The sequence below is a fragment of the Octopus bimaculoides genome, chromosome 4, assembly GCF_046866305.1.
Source record: "Octopus bimaculoides isolate indiv1 chromosome 4, ASM4686630v1, whole genome shotgun sequence".
NCBI lineage: Eukaryota > Metazoa > Mollusca > Cephalopoda > Octopoda > Octopodidae > Octopus > Octopus bimaculoides.
In genome coordinates this window covers 17162395-17182201 of record NC_142931.1, presented here as the reverse complement: position 1 = coordinate 17182201, position 19807 = coordinate 17162395, and the positions used below count along the sequence as shown (strand labels likewise).

At 36.6% G+C, this 19807-nt stretch overlaps 1 protein-coding gene and 1 pseudogene across 2 annotated transcripts in view; one reads left to right on the top strand and one right to left on the bottom strand.

Moving 5' to 3' along the window:
• LOC106875187 (nibrin) overlaps window positions 1–13878 on the top strand; it is a 29384-nt gene extending 15506 nt beyond the window's left edge. For both annotated transcript variants that reach the window (XM_014923224.3, XM_014923225.3), the window contains 11 exons: window positions 1506–1669; window positions 3144–3235; window positions 4026–4110; window positions 5783–5813; window positions 6460–6557; window positions 7014–7500; window positions 7712–7786; window positions 9562–9762; window positions 10760–10873; window positions 12485–12534; window positions 13612–13878. In XM_014923224.3, the coding sequence (XP_014778710.1) occupies window positions 1506–1669; window positions 3144–3235; window positions 4026–4110; window positions 5783–5813; window positions 6460–6557; window positions 7014–7500; window positions 7712–7786; window positions 9562–9762; window positions 10760–10873; window positions 12485–12534; window positions 13612–13648 (1434 nt within the window). In that variant the 3' untranslated portion in view covers window positions 13649–13878. The remainder of the gene's footprint in view (window positions 1–1505; window positions 1670–3143; window positions 3236–4025; window positions 4111–5782; window positions 5814–6459; window positions 6558–7013; window positions 7501–7711; window positions 7787–9561; window positions 9763–10759; window positions 10874–12484; window positions 12535–13611) is intronic.
• A 393-nt stretch (window positions 13879–14271) lies between these two features.
• LOC149135972 (histone-lysine N-methyltransferase SETMAR pseudogene) lies at window positions 14272–15378 on the bottom strand (annotated as a pseudogene).
• Between the last annotated feature and the right edge of the window lie 4429 nt (window positions 15379–19807).

Below are 19807 nucleotides of genomic sequence, written 5' to 3'. Positions count from 1 at the left end.
CAAAATGCTGAGCACCATTTCATCTATCTTTATGTTTTCAAGTTTAAATTCTGCCGAGGTAGACTTTACTTTCTACCCATTTATGGTCAATAGAATAAGTACTAACTGAGTACTGGTATCAATGTAATCAACTTACCTCAAAATTGCTGGCTTTGTGCCAGAATTTGAAACCAATAAATAGCAATCAAACTAGTTACTGGTATACTCCAGCATGGCCACAGTCTAATGATTGAAACTAGTTAAAGAACAGAAGTATGGGTTTATTACAATGTATTATTAATCACTTTGTAAAATATCTTTGAAGTTTATAAAGTTGATGTCCTAGTGAGTGGTTAAGAAGTTTGCTTTGCAGCCATGTGGTTTTGGGTTCATTCCTACTGCTTGGCACCTTGGGCAGATATCTTCTTCTTTAGCCCCAGGCTGACCAATGCTTGGTGAATGAATTTCACAGACAGAAACTGTGTGACAGAAGCCTTTTACATGTGTTTGTGTGTGTATTTGTGCTTGTACTCACCACCACTTATCAAACAGTGTTGGTTTATTTACATCCCCTTAGCATGGTAGCTTGGCAAAAGAGTACCAGATTTAAGTGGCTTAATTTGGTTCAGCTAACTCTACTAGGCAGTGCTCCAGCTTGGCTAGAGTTCAATGTCTGCAATAAGTAAAAGAGTAAACAGAAGTGTAAACAAAAATATTCCTATTCTTTTGACTCTTCCCTAAGGTAGAATTGATTGTTTTGTAGAAGAAATATTGTCTAAATCAGTGGTTCCCAAACTTTTTAGAGACGCGACCCACTATGACATGAGTTTATGGTGACCCACTTAACTCTACCGTTTATCAGATAGACTCTATTGATCCATCTACCATCTAGCTACTATCTCTTCCAATCATTTCATTGGCTAATTAATAGCCTCCTGGTGATCACTCCTATACTTTTTTGAATAATTTATAAACTTATTAGTGAAATCCATACTGTCTTATTTATTTAAATTTTTTACTATTTATATTAAATGTGAAACAAAACGTTTTATAACTGTTTCAACGTCTCCATACCCTATTGGCAGGTATTAACTCTAATACAAAACCTCGAAGCAGTAACTGTTATCGGCTCAATCAGTGTTGTACTGCGCCTAGTTAAAGTTCTCTATAAATAGGTAAAAACAGACTTTTCCTTTTTACGATTACGTACGAATAAATAACTTGAGAAAATGACTACCTCTGATTTGTTAAATTCATGAAAAAAGCCTACTGCTTGATAAAACAACCAGTCTGGTATTGAAAACATGAATCTTGAACTATCTCGATAGACAGCAGTTAATCAAAGCTTATAACATTTTGCGACCCACTAGGATTCCGTTCGCGACCCATCAGTGGGTCGCGACTCATAGTTTGGGAACCACTGGTCTAAATAACAAAAATGATTATCATATTTAATTATATGTGTGTGTGTGTATTTCAAAAGATAAATATTTATATTTTTTCCCTTGAAACAAATTCTTTTACAGTTGAGGAAGATGAAGATGGCCATTGAACTTGCTGGTGGTCATTCTTGTTTGTGTGCTTCTAAGCCTGTGGATGATTCAACTTTAGTAAAGGATACATCTATTGTAATGCAAGCTGAGCCCAGTGAAGATGAATGGGTTTCTCATGTTCTGTCTCTGTTACTAAGGTAACGCCTCACAAGTTTCTTCTCAGACTCTTTTTTAGTACCATATATAAACAGATATATATAGACCCCACAAATTTAACCAATACATAAAAGAAAGATAAACACTAACGAAGTGTCTGTGTGGTAAGTAGCTTGCTTACCAACCACATGGTTCTGGGTTCAGTCCCACTGCGTGGCACCTTGGACAAGTGTCTTCTACTATCATCTCGGGCCGACCAAAGCCTTGTGAGTGGATTTGGTAGATGGAAACTGAAAGAAGCCCGTCGTATATATGTATATATATATATGTATGTGTGCATATATGTTTGTGTGTCTGTGTTTGTCCCCCCCCCCCCAACATCGCTTGACAACCGATACTGGTGTGTTTACGTCCCCGTAACTTAGTGGCTCGGCAAAAGAGACCAATAGAATAAGTCCTGGGGTCGATTTGATTCGACTAAAGGCAGTGCTCCAGCAGGGCCACAGTCAAATGACTGAAAAAAGTAAAAGAGTAAAAGGGTATCATCTTCATCATCCTCTTTATCATCATTGTTCTGGTATCCACTTTTCCATGCTAGCATGGGTTGGATGAAATTTGCTGAGGTTGGATGCCCTGAGGTTGGATGCCCTTCTTGAGACCGACCTTCACCCGCTTTCTATCTACCAAATCCACTCACAAGGCCTTGGTTGTCCCAAGGCTATATTAAAAGACACTTGCTCAGGGTATCACAGTTAGATTGACTGCAAAACCATATAGTTGGGAAGCAAACTTCTTACTATACAGCCATGTTTGTACTTATTACTACACAACAACTAAGTAACTTACACAGAACTTATTAATAATGTTGTGAATGTTAGTATACACCAGCTATTGGATTATTAGGCAACAGATTTGGAGAACTAATGCATCATTTTTGACACTTCTGTTTTTCCTTTGTCCAGAGGGATATTAGTATCATGAATTGCATGGTGACCTCACTAGTACTGGTGCCATGAAAAAAAAAAGCACCCAGTACACTCTGTAAGGGCATCCAGCTTTAGAAACATGCCAAAAGCAGACATTGGAGTATGAGGCAGTGGATCTTGTTGATCTGGTCAACCCATGAAAATTGCTTGAAGATAGATGTTAAACGACGATGATGAGATTCTCAGTTGTCTCTCTGTCTTTACATTCCATCTTTCATTAGCATATTAAATCACACTTATCATATATACATGTCTTATTAATACACTTTCAGTTCTCTACTTTTAAGCCATATCACTCAAACTTATTGTTTAGTTGCTAGATAAAATCCACTGTTAAATCCTTACAAGACTTTGTGTCTCACTAACCAATAAAAGAAACAAGCAACAAAAAAAAAACATTAAAAAACATTAAGATATTATTTACTAAAAACAATGGAATAAAACAACTGGTGCTTATTATGAAAAACTGTATTCTTACTTGATTAGATTAGATCATAATTTTAATATGATTTTTATTAATTTTTTTCAGCCACAGCAAACGTATGATAACCGATGCTGAAATTGGCCAGGCAATTCTCTGTTGTAATACTGAGAAGTATTGCAATCCTAATGCAGCTTTAGGTAAGTTTTATTTTACCTTCAGTTTATTTAGTCATTAAACCAAAATCGTAGCTGTGGCCAGTGCCCCCTGACTGGCTCCTGTTCCAGTGGCACATAAAATGCAGCATCTGAATGTGGCTGCTGCCAGTGCCCTCTAACTGGCTCCCATGCTGGTGGCATGTAAAAAGCACTATCCAAACATGATCGATGCCAGGCCCATCTGACTGGCTCCAGTACTGGTGGCATGTAAAAAGCACCCACTATATTCTCTGAGTGGTTGGCGTTAGGAAGGGCATCCAGCTGTAGAAACATTGCCAGATCAGGTTGGAGCCTGGTGCAGCTGCTGGCTTTCCAGACCTCAGTCAAGCCGTCCAACCCATGCCAGCATGGAAAACGGACATTAAACGATGATGATAATAATAATGATATTCATTTCTCTCTCTTACTTCTCTTACTTGAATCTAATGGCTAAATTTAACTGCTTTATCTAATTCTTTTCTGTTTTTACAAAAAAACCCTTTTCATATCAAGTCACCTGAGAACGGTCCCAGTTCTCTGATGCAAACTTCCTGTTTAAAGTGATCTAGATTAAAACATTGCATCAAAATTGCATGCTAATTTATGTTCCAAACACCAGCTTTATAATGTTATTTTATTAAATACTTCATTATTTTCAAAATTAATTAAAACTAAAATTGTGTATTTCAAACAGAAATTTAAATAACAAAAGGCTTAAAGCTTCTTTGAAGCTCTTGAGAATTATAATGGAAAAAATTTCAGTGTTTCTTTCATTGACTTTTCATCTCTTTAGCAAAGACATTCAGCCAACTTCCAAGTCAGACAGTGAAGTTTCATTCTCAGCAAACTATTAGTACACATACCCAAGATTCTTTAATGTAAGTATGAATTTTGCAGCCTCTGGCCACCTTTTTTTGTGTAGTTATTTTACATACTTTTTCTAGTATTTTACAATTATAATGAAAATGTGTGGCTAAGTGGTTAGCATATTTGGCTCTTGATCATAAAGTCATGAGTCTGACACCTGATGGCACGATGAGTCCTTAAGCAAGACACTTTATCTCATGTTGCTCCAGTCCACTCAGCTGGCAAAAATAAGTTGTATATGTAATTCAAAGGGCCAGTCTTGTCACATTGTGTGCCATGCTGAGTCTCCCTGAGAACTACATTAGGTTTACATATGTCTGTAAAGTGCTCAACCACTTGCACATTAAGTTCATGAGCAGACTGTTTCACTGATTGGATTAACTGGAAACCTCGTCGTTGTAACTGATGGAGGGCCAGTTAAATGTTTAATTATTTATACGGGTTTTGCAAGTTCTCTTGTTACTTTATGATATTTTTGTACTTTGAAAACTTATTTACTTAACACAATTACTCAAGTAAAAGTTTCAACTTCAAAAATTATTATAACTGAATTTTTAATTACGAGGGTGAGTCAAAAAGTAATGCCATTTTGTTTAGAACAGGTATCATTACCAACACAGGAACATGTATCATGCATCAAAATGAAGCTGGTCCTCTGTGGATCACATACCTACTTCTCAACATAGTCACCATTTCTCTCAATAGCAATGTTCCACTTTTGAATGAGAGCATGTATCCCTGTCCTGTAAAATTCTGTTGACTGTTCTTTGAGCCACTTCTTCACAACAGTTTTCACTTCCTCGTCACTGGAATAATGTTTGCCTCTCAAACTCTCTTTCATGGGGCTGAAGAGATGATAATCTGAAGGCGCTAAATTATTCCAGTGATGAGGAAGTGAAAACTGTAGTGAAGAAGCGGCTCAAAGAACAGTCAACAGAATTTTACGGGACAGGGATACATGCTCTCATTCGAAGGTGGAACATTGCTATTGAGAGAAACGGTGACTATGTTGTGAAGTAGGGATATGATCCACAGAGGACTAGCTTCATTTTGATGTTTGATACATGTTCCTGTGCTGGTAATTATACCTGTTCTAAACAAAATGGCATTACTTTTTGACTCACCCTCGTATTTAAAAAAAAATTTCTTTTCCTAATAACCTGTTCAAAAATATCTATTTTGAAGAGAGAAATGATGATAGTTGCATACAGATTATTCTTAATTTCTCAAATATTGATGAAAATCAATGAAATTCAATATTAGAATACTTTCAACATCTCTGACACATATTGTGATCCCAGAATCCCATTGTTTTGGGGTCCTGCCTGGTCTAGATAAGAAAAAGGTGGTGAGCTGGCAGAATCGTTAACACATCGACATTTCGTTCGTCCTTATGTTATGAGTTCATATTCCGCTGAAGTCAACTTTGCCTTTCATCCCCTCAGGGTCGATAAAATAAGTGCCAGCTGAGTGTTGGGATTGATGTAATTGACCTCCTCCCGCCCCTGAAATTGCTGGCCTTGTGCCAAAATTTGAAACCATTATTAGTACAATTCTGTCATAGATTATTGACCAAAATGAAACTTTAAGTATTTCATTGATCTGTCTGTGACATTTTAAAATATCATGGATATTCCAAAACATTTAAATTCAAAAATTTAAATATTCTTTTATTTTAAATAGGTTTCTTAACCAATCAAATATACCCAAAGAAGTAAGTGAAACATTTCCTCATTTCTATTCTCATAATTACCATTAGTTGTTTTAATGCTTTATGATGTTAGCTTTATTTATAAATACATTAAATTGTTGATAAATTATTGTCAACAGAGTTGTAATTATTCAGGTTATTAACCTAATATTTTGAAAGAAATAGGTTTTAATATTCACAGGGTGTAAGGTGGTGAACTGGCAGAAACATTAGCACGCTGGGTGAAATGCTTAGCAGTATTTTGTCTGTCTTTGTGTTTTGAGTTCAAATTCTGCTGAGTGAATTTGTTGGACAGAAACTGTATGGAAGCCTATTGCATATATATGTGTGTGTGTGTGTGTGTGTGTGTTGACAACTGGTGTTGGTTTATTTATATCCCCATAAGATAGCAATTTGGAAAAAAGTGATCAACAGAATAAGTACCAGACTTTAAAACATGAATATTTGTGTTGATCTTTTTGACCAAACCCCTTCCAAGTAGTGCCCCAGCATGGCTACAGCCCAATGACAAACAAGTAAAAGATAAAAGATATATTTATTGTTACTTCTAAATGAAATGCTTTGCAACAAGGCCTAATCATTGGCAAATGTTCAACACACAGATTTTTTAAAAGATTTTTCTGTTTTTCTTTTCTGTCTTTGTTTCTAGTCTGTAAAAATGCCAAATCCTTCTACAAATATCAAAGCAACAGAATCGTCATTTCCCAGCAGTGATGCGCCTGAAAGTAAAATTGTCTCTAATAAACGGTAAATACTTTTTTTCTGGTTTCAGCTATTTTTTATCGAGTCAAAAGTTTTGCAATATTTCGCTAACTTCATCATCATCATCATCATCATTTAATGTCTGCCTTCCATGCTAGCATGGGTTGGACGATTTGACTGAGGACTGGCAAACCAGATGGCTACACCAGGCTCCAATCTGATTTGGCAGAGTTTCTACAGCTGGATTCCCTTCCTAATGCCAACCACTCCGAGAGCTTCTCTATCACCAACTCTTCCATAGTGTAGACTAAGGATATCACTGGTACTAAAGAGATTTTCTGTAGCAGGACTGAAGAATCCTCTCTAGCTGTTATATCAGTTTATATTCTGAATTACTTGCAGTTCCATATCTCTTCCATTCATTCCTTCCAAGATTTAGCTGTTCATCTTTAAATATATTAAGGAATATTTCTTCTACAAATGTATTTCTCTTTTTTTCAGGAGCCGAAGTCCAGATAAACCAGAAAATCCTTTTTCTGCTAAAGTGGATGATAAAGAACCATCAAACAAAAAGACACGGTTATTTGCAGAATCTGTTCCAGATAACACAAATCCTGGTAGTTCTATCAAAAGAGAACCGTCTGTACAAATACTTGCACCAGACAGTTTGTCTCAGGCTCCACTCATTAAACCTCAACCTATTTTAGTGATTGAAGATTCTGATCCAGAAGATGTTTCGTCTGAAAATGAAGATCAGAATTCAAAGAATGTACCAGAAACCACTTCTGACAAATTGAAACAATCTAATTTAAGCAATACTCTTATAGATTCTGAAAGCACAGAAGCAGCACCAGGTACCGAAATACTGACGCCTGTTTCTATTAAAAAAGAAGTAGTTGATTCTACTTATGAACATAAAAAACACTCAAAACCTTCCACTTTAGACTTGTTTTCAGAAGATTCACAATTGAAAGACAAACAAGGAAAGGTAAATAATATTTTTTAGAAGATCTGAAATCTCTTTGGCCTTTTAATCCTAAACCACTTGAAACTATTTCTGATTCTATGATTCAAACTCATTTTAATGTCTCATCTAAATTAAATCCTTCCATCATGATTGTGTGCAAGAACTTCTTTTTATTAACTTATGTTACAAACCCTGGCTATATAATAGTAAAATCATTTTTTTTTGCTTTCAGATAACTGAAAATTCAACAAAATTCACAGATGTTTACATCAAACCTGGTTACCTAAATACAAAATTCACTACAGTGGTAAGTTTATCTTTATTTACTGTCTGAACGTATCAGCCAGTTCCATGCATTGTTATATATATATATATATATCAAATGGATGTGTTATAATACTATTCTGCACATACAATAACAGCCATACTAACAATCCAACATACCTCCATCATCAGCAGCCCAACAGATATCACTATAGTTTCGACACCTGAGCAGTACCATTTAATCCGGCGGTGTCAACAGCACTAAAATATGTGTTGTTGGGAACAAACATACCTTAGATTTCATTCATTCAACCTTAATTCTAGGAAGGATTAAACACTAACTTTATTAATTAAACTACAACAAAGAAACACATTTACCCTATGTACAATATTATCGGTAAATAAATTCAATAAGTAAATCTATAACTAACTCTTAAATTATATAACTAAATAGCGACCAAGACATAAAATGAAACTCCTGACTTCCTGACTGTCTGAAATCTCCCAGTTAATGGTCTCAATTATAAGCCAGAATAAAGAGAAGAACTTCAAATTAAGATGGTTTAGATTCTTGTATTAAGGTTATCATAAACAATGCCATACTTCACTAAACTAATTACCATTGTGGAAGATATTGTAATTAGTTTAAATCATTTCACCTGAAATAAGGCATGAGAGACATGTCGAAATATATACTTTATTTCTGTTAATCTATGGTGTAAAAATATTGCAGTAATTTATTGGTTATATGGCAGAATTGTTACAGTATCAGAATGTCTCTGCATTTTGCCTTCAAATGACTCTTTGCATTCATTTCTATAATTTATGTTAATATTGGAATTTTCAGAACAAATCTAAACCAGTCGTTCTCAACTACTTCTTCCTATCGACCCTCTTCATTCCTGTTTCACTTGGATTGGCTCTGACTGTTTGATGTTTAAAAAAACCCTATTATGTTTTTATAATATTAGGAATTATAATATTAGGAATTTTGAGCGTGGCCGTTGCCAGTACCGCCTGACTGGCCTTCGTGCTGGTGGCACATAAAAAGCACCCACTACACTCTCGGAGTGATTGGCATTAGGAAGGGTATCCAGCTGTAGAAACTCTGCCAGATCAGATTGGAGCCTGGTGTAGCCATCTGGTTCACCAGTCCTCAGTCAAATCGTCCAAATCGCATGGAAAGCGGACGTTAAACGATGATGATGATGATGATGATGATGATGAAGGAATTGTATTTAAAAAAAAAAGATTGTTAAAATATTTTGTGTTGTAGAAGTAATGGGTAAAGACCCCCTTTGGTCATAAATGCCCATGGGATTGCACCTAAAAGGTTACCCTCTGAGGCACAAGTCTGGGCAAAGTTGTTTATGGAAGACCAGCTGTGGCCCATGCATTCCAGCTTCCCTTCTCCATGCCACCGATGTTATCCAAGGGAAAGGCAAAGGCTGATACAGCTTGGCACCAATGATGCTGCAACTCGTTTCTACAGCTGAGTGAACTGGAGCAACGTGAAATAAAGTGTCTTGCACATAAATTTTAATGACAAAATCTTACAGCCTCCTACCAGGATCATGTGGACCCCTGTTGAGAACTACTGATCTAAACAAAGCTATCTTTAATTTCCTTGTCTTAGTGTATCTTATATAAATGTTCTACTGCAGTTGTTTAAGTCTTTGATATGCTCTGCTGAGGTAAGCTTTCAGGGTCTATAAGTATCAGTTGAGTACTTTGATTGATCGATCTCATTATATTATTATATTTGTCTGTATATTATTGTATTTATTTATTATTTTGTTGCTTATAATTTTATTATAGAATACAACGGTAAAAATAAAACAAGAAATAAAAAAAGAGGAAGATCTACCTAAGTCTTGTGCAGCTATTTCATTTACAAACCTTGTTCATAGACAACCAAAGCCTCCACCCCCTCGGGAAAAGACTAATTCAAAAGACGCACCACAAGGATTTGCCTATTATAAAGGAGCTTTAGTGCGTAACTTCAAGAATTTCCGGAAGGTGAGTTTTTTATGTATGTGTGGTTTCCCAAATAATTGTCACATATATTACAGATATATATATATATATATATATATATATATATATATATATATATATATATATATATATATATTGTATATATGCACATACACACTCGAATATTACAGTTTGTAAACAGAAGCAGAATACAAGATGTAAAATTATTTTTGTATATTTAAACTGAATTTCTTTCCTCACAAGTCATCTTTTCATGCCACCAGGTTTTTCAGGTGACTGAAGTTTTCAGTGGTGTAAAACTAAATTCATGAGAAAAAAGAAATCATCATCAACATCATCATTTTTATATTCACTTTCCCATGCTTGCCTGGATTGGATGTGATCTCTCCAAAACGCCATCTTACAACTCATGTGCATTCTTTTGTCATCCCCTTTGTGAGTTTTAGCTTCCTGAGATCATTGTTTTACAATTTCTGACTAAGGGTTCCTCAGTTTTCCTCTTCCACCATTTCCTCCCTCATGGATCTTCTAGTATTTCTTTAGCCAACTAGGATCATCCATACTCTTCTGCACAGTTTCATTTACAAGACTAGTCATCTTGAAACTAAGTAGAAGACACTTGTCCCAGACACTGTGTCGTGAGATCATGCACCAAGACTACCACTACCACCATCATCATCATTATTTAACATCTGTTTTTCACGCTGACATGAGTTGGATGGTTTGACAGGAACTGGCAAAGCCAGGTGCCACACCACGTTCCAGTCTGTTTTGGCTTGGTTTCTACCGCTAGATGCCTTTCTTAATGTCAACCACTTTGCAGAATGTACTGGGTGCTTTTTATGTGGCACCATCACTGGTGCTTTTTACATGGCATGCTCCGAAACCATGTGGTTGTGAAGCAAAATTCTTAACCACATGGATTTTGGTTGTAGTTATTTTAGCAGCAGCAGTAGCACAAGCAACAACAATCTTCTCGGTGTTCTGATCTTCTAATCCATTATTTAATCTCTTTCAGAATTCTAACAGTGGTGCTTGCTCCTTACCAAAAGTCATTGGCGGCAGTGACCTGGCTGTTCACAACCCAACTATAAGCAAAGATTTAGATGAATGGTTCAAAGAAGCCAGTGTGGTAAAACATTTTCTATAATGAACTGTTTTCTCTCTTTAATTTATTTTCTTCATAAATGTGAACCATTTTATATATTTTAATAATTTTCTCTTCAATTTTTTTTTACTTCAATTATTAATAAATAGAGGTGGAGGAGTTTAGTTGAGTGTTTAAACTACTAAGCAACAGGTCTTATACCAATATACAAATTACTTTTTATAGTCTGAGTGCCATAAAAGTCTGTTATGAACAAGACCTCTAATTCTTGCTGGTCCAATCCATTTAGCCTGAAATATGGATTGTTGGGAAATACAAGTCACCACTTGAAATAGTGGACTCACTTCATGAGTGATAGAGTATTTGTTAACTTACGTAGTCAATACATTGTTATCACCAAATTTTTCCAAGCACCTTTTGGTAAGTGACATAAGTAAACAGTTCTTGAGTAGATCTGGCTTTATGAAAAAGGTGACTGGTGATCAATGAGGGAGAGAAATTCAAGGTACCCTTAATCAACAACAGACAACGTGCCTGTATACTAGACATGTATATATACACTAAATGAGGGAATCTAAAACTTTGTATGTTCCAGTATCTACTACTGCTATATATGGGGTGGCTGTGTGGTTAAAAAGTTTACTTCCTAACCATATGGCTGCAAGTTCAATCCCAATGCATATCACCATGGGCAAGTATCTTCTGTAGCCTCAGGCCAACCAAAACCTTGTGAGTGGATTTAGTAGATGGGAACTGGAAGAAGCCTGTTGTATGTGTGTGTATGTCCTCGTCCCTCCTTGTCTTGACATTGCATGATAATTGTGAGTGTCACTGTCACACAAGCGATGTTATTTCTTTCCAATCGTCTTTGAAAACATGTCAGGCCATGAAGAAATTATTTCACTTGGAAACAGGTGAGGGAAGAGGCATCGGGCCATAGAAAATCTGCATCAGTGAATTCTGTCTGACTCATGGAAGGATTGAAAGTGGATGTTAAAACAATGATGGCATTGATGAGAATGAATATACATCTACTCAAATGATTTATATTTTTGATTGGCCATAATTAAACCAAGAATTTTAACCTAAGACAGTGGTTCTCAACTGGGGTCTATATAAGATTTTTAGGGGTCCACACAAGCAAAATTGTAAATTGGGGATTCACAGTAGTAGTTTAAAGGTCCATGAAAAGATTTTGCTTTAGATATACTTATTGTAAGAAACAGCTAAGTTTCTTTCTCTAATGTTTTACATAGTTCAACATGTTTGTTTCCAGCCACTGAAACATGTTCTCTGAGAGAGTACTCTTGCAAATCTATACAAGTGAATGAGTGAAAAACAAAAATAGGAATTTTTGAAAGAAGTATCTATAAAACTAATTTTTAAGCATCGAATGGCTCTGGTTTCTGCTAGAATAAAGCAATAATCAAAAGGGATCCATAGATAAAAAGTGGTTGAGAACTGCTGATCTATGAGATGGGGATGGACAGACTACATTAGATTTGTCTGATCTTTTCTCCTTTGTTTAGAAAATAAACTAAATATAGCTTTATTGTAATACTTTTAGAGATTAAGATTGATATTATTAATACCCATCGTAATTTACTGAAGACTCATAAAAAAAAATCATTGCAGAAAGAGAGTCAGGAGAATGAAGAAATCAGAAAAATTGAAAAACTTTTCAAGTAAGTAACTGCAACATTTGTTATTTCCTTTTTAAAGTGTATTGTATTAATCATTTACAGTGTCTCCATCTTGCAGTATATAAACTGTGAATGTTGACTGCAGTTTGGTGCATTACTGGGTTTCATGTAACTTTTAGTTTAACATTACAAAATTTTGTTTTGCTATTTGGTTTGCAAGATTCTTGCTGTGAATTTAGGAGGGTCATTATGCCAATAATAAACACATGTACTGGTTCTGTTTCACTTCTTTTATTATTGTTAGGCAATTGGTTAACTATTTAACCAATTAACTAACCAATTGTTTGATTAACCATTCGGTCAATCAGTCAATCAGCTAGGTTTGTTAGAGTCCAATGATGAGGTTGTGAATGACAGTGAACCCTAGCTGATCGATTGATAGACTGAATAATTAACCAAACCAAAGTCAATTAGTTCAGATATCTGAAGAGTTGAAAGCGCTAATAAACAATTATCCAAAATTCTGACTGCCTCCTTTTTCTTAAAATATATATATATATATATATATATATATATATAAGAGATGAGAAAGTATAGAAGCAATAGAGCTGTATATTTGATGGCAATTTGGTATACAGAAACTGAAAGAAGCCTGTGTGTGTGTGTGTGTGTGTGTGTGTGTGTGTGTGTGTGTGTGTGTGTGAGTGAGTGAGTGAGTGAGAATGCCTCTGTATGTTTTGTGTGGTGGGTGTAGTTCCTTGTGTTTACATCAAACAATAGTTGTAAACAAGTGTCTCTGTCTTAGTCTACAGTAACACATCAGTGACATAAAAGACAAGAGGAAACCAGAATATCTTTGTCAGTATATAGGCTGTTGCTGTTAATTTTCATCTAAAGGTAATTTTTTTTGAGGTTGTTGCTTCTTAAAATCAAATAAGATTTTAAGGATAATAATTAAATAAATAAGAATACTGAAGACTCATATAATAATAATAATAAATAAATTTGTTTATTTCATTGAATAATAATCAAATAAATTTGTTTATTTCATTGAAAGAAGTGCCAAGTATTTCCTGACAGTACTGAAAATTATTTGATAATATTTAATTTCATTTACAGTTGGGGACCAAATAAAAAAGGCTCCAGGAAGCGTTGATGCCGTCCGTTGATGCCTATTTGCTATTTCCAATTATTAGTCATTTCATTTCTGTTGTTCAAGAACATCAAACTGTCTTCTATCACCCCATTCCTTTATAAATCTGAAACCTTGTGTTTTTTTTTTTTTATGTAGGAGGAATCATTTGTATTATTTTGAATAATTTTCTCATTTTATTTTTTATAAAATAAATTTTCAAGTTAAATAAAAAATATTTTTTCTTTCTTTCACATCTGCTATTTGTTTAAGTTTTCCATTTTCTCTGACTTACTACTTGTCCTCATCTCTATGTATTCTATTTAATGAAGTTATTTATAAATCATAAAGTTTTACTGCACTTTTATTCTCTATATCTGTTCCTTATTTTTGGAGACTATGTTGAAATTAAGAAGATTATCTGATTACACAAAAAATCACAGATATGTTTGAATTTATCAAATATCTTCAGTTGGCACTAACATACTAAAATGCAGAAAAAATCTGTATAGAACGAAAGCAGTTTAATTTATATTATTTTAATTATTATTTGGATTATTTAGCTAAGTATTAGGTTGTCAAGAAAGTTCTTGCGGTTTTTAACCTTTAAATTCAGATGCACATATCTCGGCTCAAACATAACTTTATTAATCAAAATAAACACCATCAGAATCAACACACGTTTGCCAATGCAAAACAAGTTTATTTATGTCAGTAGTGTAAAAATTCTGCGTTCTGGTGGCGACGAAGTCATTGAAGGTGTGTTTGGCATCGTCTTGGTTTTTGAAGCATTTCTCACACAGGAAGTTGTCGAGATGCTTGAAAAAGTGGTAGTTGGTAGGCAAGAGGTCTGGTGAGTATGGCGGATGAGGCAGAGTTTTGTTGCCCAATTCGTTCAACTTCTGCTGGGTCAGTCGTGTGATGTGTGGCTGAGTGTTGTCGTAGAGAAGAATTGGTCCTTTTCTATTGACCAATGCTGGCTGTTGGAGTTTCTTATGTATTTCATCCATTTGCTGACAGTACTTCTCTACCGTAATGGTTTTGCCTAGATTCAAAAAGCTGTAATGGATGAGACCGGCTGCAGACCACCGAACAGTTATCATGACCTTCTTTTGAGGCAACTTTGGCTTCAGGAAGTGCCGTGGAGCTTTGTCAGCGTCCAACCACTGAGCTGAGTGTTGCTGGTTGTCGTAAAGAATCCAATTTTCATCGCAACTCACAATCTGGTCGAGAAACAGGTCGTTCTTGTTGCGTAAAAGAAGGGAAGACGACACTTCAAAACAGCGGTTTTTTTTATTGTTGTTCAATTCGTGCGGCACCCATTTCTCAGGTATTTTTGTTTTCCCAATCTCTTCCAAGTGGTTGGAAATTGTCGTATACGTTACGTCTAATTCAGAAGCAAGCTCTCGAACAGTTGTGCATGGATTGGCTTCAACTAAGGCTCTTAGTTGATCGTTGTCAACATCTGATGGCCGACCACTACGCTTATCATCTTCAAGGCTCTCATCACCGCTACTAAATTTTTTGAACCACCATTGTGCTGTATATTCATTAGTGGTTCCTAGGCCAAACGCATCGTTAATATTGTGAGTTGTTCCAGCAGCTTTTTGGCCTAGCTTGAACTGGAATAAGAAAATTGTATGAATTTGCTTTTTGTCCATGTTTTATTCAACATTCCGGGAAAAATGGCGTAATTATTCAAAAAGGAAAAGAGGAACCCAATTAGATAGAGCAAAAAACAGGCTTTAAAATGGTATATAAAGTCAAAGTAATTTAATGAAAATTAATTTGAAAATACATCGTTTAAAACCAAAATTTAAAATTCTGCAAGAACTTTCTTGACAATCTAATAGTTTTCAGAAGATATTTTGTATTGAGTATTGTGTAATTTTGTGGGCCTTTGCAGAGTTTAAAAGAACTGCAGATGTCTGAATAATGAATGAAAGGTTTTCTCCAGAGCAGATGGTAGTGAGATGTGGGTACTGTATGTAGAAAACATGTAAAGGTTGGAGAGAAATGAAACAAGTATATCCTGCATGATGTGCAATGTTAGTACAGGTGATCTGATAGATAAACAGAGTATAAGAGGAGTTAGCTGTAGAGTGCAAGAATAAAGACTGTTAGTATAAACGTATGTTGTGTATGGGAGATAACAGATTGGTAAAGAAATGCTAAGCTATCCAAGTGGAAGTAAACTGGAAGAGAAAGACCAAGGAAGATATGGGCAGAAATGGTAAAAGCTAATCTCAGGATGTTGAACTTCCCATAGGAGATGATAAAGGAAAACAACAAATGGTAAGATACTGCGTTGGAGAGGACATGTTTAACCTACACAAACATGGAAAAGTGACTTATGATAACAGTTATGATTCATCATAAGATGTCAAATTTATGAAAAATTCAAATAAAAATAAATATTACATAACAGTATTTGTATGGAACTATGGAGAAGTTTTTCTGAACTTCTAGCAATGGGTGGCTATGAGGTACATTTATATCAGCTGAGTCTAGGCTACAGGCTTAAAGTAATGCATATGTCTGTATGCCTATATGATACTGATTGGAGGAAGGTGAATCTGTACAAGAAGTATGGTAGCAGTGAATTTTGGCCAGGTTACTCATGGGCAAGAAACTAATGTATAAATTCTTCTGGATGGGTAGTATATTGTTAGCAAAGGAGTAGATAGATAATTGAGGTGGTTTGTGTGTGTAACAGGATAATTAAGCTTAAGCTAATCCTGGACAAAGATAAGTTTGTACAGCTTAAACACCACACTCAAGATTTACTGATGATTAGGACGATGTTGATGAGATCTTTCTGCAGACCATGTCCAAAACAATTGAAAGCAACTTTGTTATTGCAGCTGGCAATTTTAATGGACAGTTGGACAGCTTCTCAATGGCTTTGGCATTCACAGAGAATATGGCTATGATATAATGAATAAAGCTCCTTGAGTTCTGTGATGCAAATCACCTAACCATTTGCAAGACCATTTTCAAAAAACCAGCTAATCTCCAGATCTATTAACAAACACAGAAGCCAAATAGGTTTCTTACTTAGAAAAGGGGACACACAGATGGTGGTCAATACTCAATCTTTCCCTAGAGAAGAGTGTTATACTCAACTTCAGTTAGTGGTTAGTAATTTCAGTGTGAAAGCTAGATAACCCTAGAAGCATAAGATAATTAGGAGAAGATTAATATGGAATAAGTTATAAGAGCTTTCAACCATCAATGCATTCAGGCATGTATTGAATGATGCCTGATGAAATAGAGGAGAAAATAGAAATGTATAGTACAGAATAATGTGCTATACTAACTTCTCTTAGCTTAATGTCCTGTGTTTTATTGATACTATACTTCACTCTCCCCTTTCACCTTCCTAACCTCTTACTAACACTGTTACCTTGTTGTCTTTCTCTGTGCTAGACTACAGTACAGAGGACAACAGAAAGTTTCAGTGGGCAACCTTGTAATGGCAAATGACCAGACCACAGCCAAAAAGAGGGTGGCATAGTGATAGAATAGCCACATAAGTCAATCTATAAAGGCTAAAAGACAGACAAAAGATTGAAAGAAAGGGAACAGCAAGGAGTAATATCAAGTAGCAAGAAGAGAAACTAAGTGCTAAGTATAATTAATTGAAGGAGAGGCTAAAAGTTTGAAGCTTGCCACTGTTCTAAGGTGTGAAGAGATTGTCTGCAGTGTGTCACTGGAAATTAATACTGTTGGTAAATTCTGTAATTTGAATGATAATGGAGTCCTTGCTCATATCAAAGCTAAAAAGAAATGGTGAAGTTCTATTAAAACGGGCTGCTAAACGAGGAGAATGCATAGAAGACATGCTGCAGGGGTTCTCAGCCAGGGTTCATATGACCCTTGGAGGTCCACATAAGATTTTGTTAAAATTTATGAGCAACAAATGGGTTATACTTCTACATTGCTCAAAATATTTTAACAATTGTTTTTCTAAAACATTAAATCTGAAAGACCAATTCTATGACACCCTCTTGCAAACTACCTCGTCGACGAGTGACAGGGACCTTCTCTTTGTGGCTGGAGACTTCAACGGTCATGTCGGACGTCGTGCTGGAGGCTTCCATGGCATACATGGAGGCTATGGCTTCGGTTCCCGCAACGAGGAGGGAACCAGACTGCTGGAGTTCTGTGATGCAACCAATCTTATGGTCTGCAATACCAACTTCAGGAAACCTGCCAGTCACCTAGTCACCTACCGCTCCGGCAGACACTCTAGCCAAATCGACTACATCCTCGCCAGAAATAGGGAAAGAGGGCGGCTTATAAATGCCAAAACCTACCCTGGCGAAGAATGTACCCCACAACATAGATTAGTAGTTAGCGACTTTGGGATCAAGGCAAAATGGGTGCCCAGAATTAGACAGGCTTGGAGAAGAAGGGTGTGGAAGCTTAAAGACCCTGCAAACGGACAGAGACTTAGAGACAAGTTACTTGAAGCATTTAACGAAATAGAAGGGGATATAGCATCATACAACGTGGAAGACAATTGGAGATTTCTGCGGGACAACCTGTTGAAAGCCACCGACCAGATTTGTGGGTGGTGTAAGGTCCCCTCCCAACCCAGAGTAACGTGGTGGTGGAACAAGGAGGTAGACAGGGCTATTAGACAAAAGAAACAAGCTTGGAAGGACTGGAAGAACGGTGGTAGCAGGGAATTGTACCAATGTGCCAGAAGGGAGGCTAGGCGACAGGTTTATTTAGCCAGAGGGGAAGCAGATAAGGAAAGATTTGCCAATGTTCTGCGCCGTGAGGACCAAAGACTCGAGGTATTTCGGGTTGCAAGACAGTGTAGGAGAGAGAATAGTGATGTTGTAGGAGAGAAATGTGTTCGCATGGATGATGGTACGCTTGCATTAAATGAGGATGCAAAGAAAGAGGTCTGGAGATGCCACTACGATAGATTGCTTAATAAAGAGAATGAATGGGAGAAAGAGAGCCTGCCTTATGTCGACCCAATAGAGGGACCAGCTATCCGAGTTGATAGTACCAGGGTAGATAAAGCAATTAAGAGTATGAAGACCGGGAAAGCCCCCGGCCCATCAGGAATCACTGCAGAGATGCTCAAAATATCTGGCAGTGTTGGCTATAGCCTAGTCACCCGTATTACGAACCAGGTGATACACGAAGGAGTCATACCCTATGACTGGTGTAGCAGCATCATAGTCAACTGCTACAAAGGTAAAGGGGACGCTTTAGATACAAATAATTACAGAGGCATCAAGCTGTTAGATCAGGTTATGAAAGTTACAGAGAGGGTCATAGCCCAACTAATTAGGGAGCGAATCAATTTAGATGAGATGCAGTTTGGGTTCGTGCCAGGTAAAAGCACTACTGATGCCTTATTTCTAGTGAGACAGTTGCAAGAGAAATACCTAGCCAAGGATAAACCTCTGTACCTGGCTTTCGTTGACATGGAGAAAGCCTTTGACAGGGTCCCCCGATCCCTTATCTGGTGGTCAATGAGGAAACTTGGGATAGAAGAATGGCTAGTGAGAGCTGTGCGAGCCATGTACAGAGATGCGGCCAGTAAGGTGAGGGTTGGAAATGAGTACAGCAATGAATTCCGGGTAGAGGTAGGGGTCCACCAAGGTTCCGTCCTCAGCCCCCTATTATTTACCATAGTCCTCCAGGCAATCACAGAGGAGTTCAAGACAGGTTGCCCCTGGGAGCTCCTCTATGCTGATGACCTTGCCCTAATTGCGGAGTCACTATCAGAACTAGAGAAGTTTCAGGTGTGGAAGCAAGGTCTAGAATTGAAGGGCCTTAGAGTCAACCTAGCTAAAACCAAAATCCTAATAAGTAGGAAGGTAGATAAAACACAAACCCCTTCAGGTAGATGGCCCTGCTCAGTATGTAGAAAAGGAGTAGGTAGTAACTCTATAAGATGTACCCGGTGCAAGCTATGGACACATAAGAGGTGCAGCAACATCAAAGGCAGGTTAACTAGCAAGTTAGTTTTTGTTTGTGGCAGATGTTCAGGTGCAATAAAGACTGCAAACAAACAGGAAACAACTTCTATCTCATTCCAGGGTGAAAAACTAGAGGTAGTCGATAGCTTCCGCTATCTGGGCGACCAAGTTAGTAGTGGGGGTGGGTGCGCTGAAAGTGTAGCTGCTAGAAGAATAGCCTGGGCAAAGTTTAGAG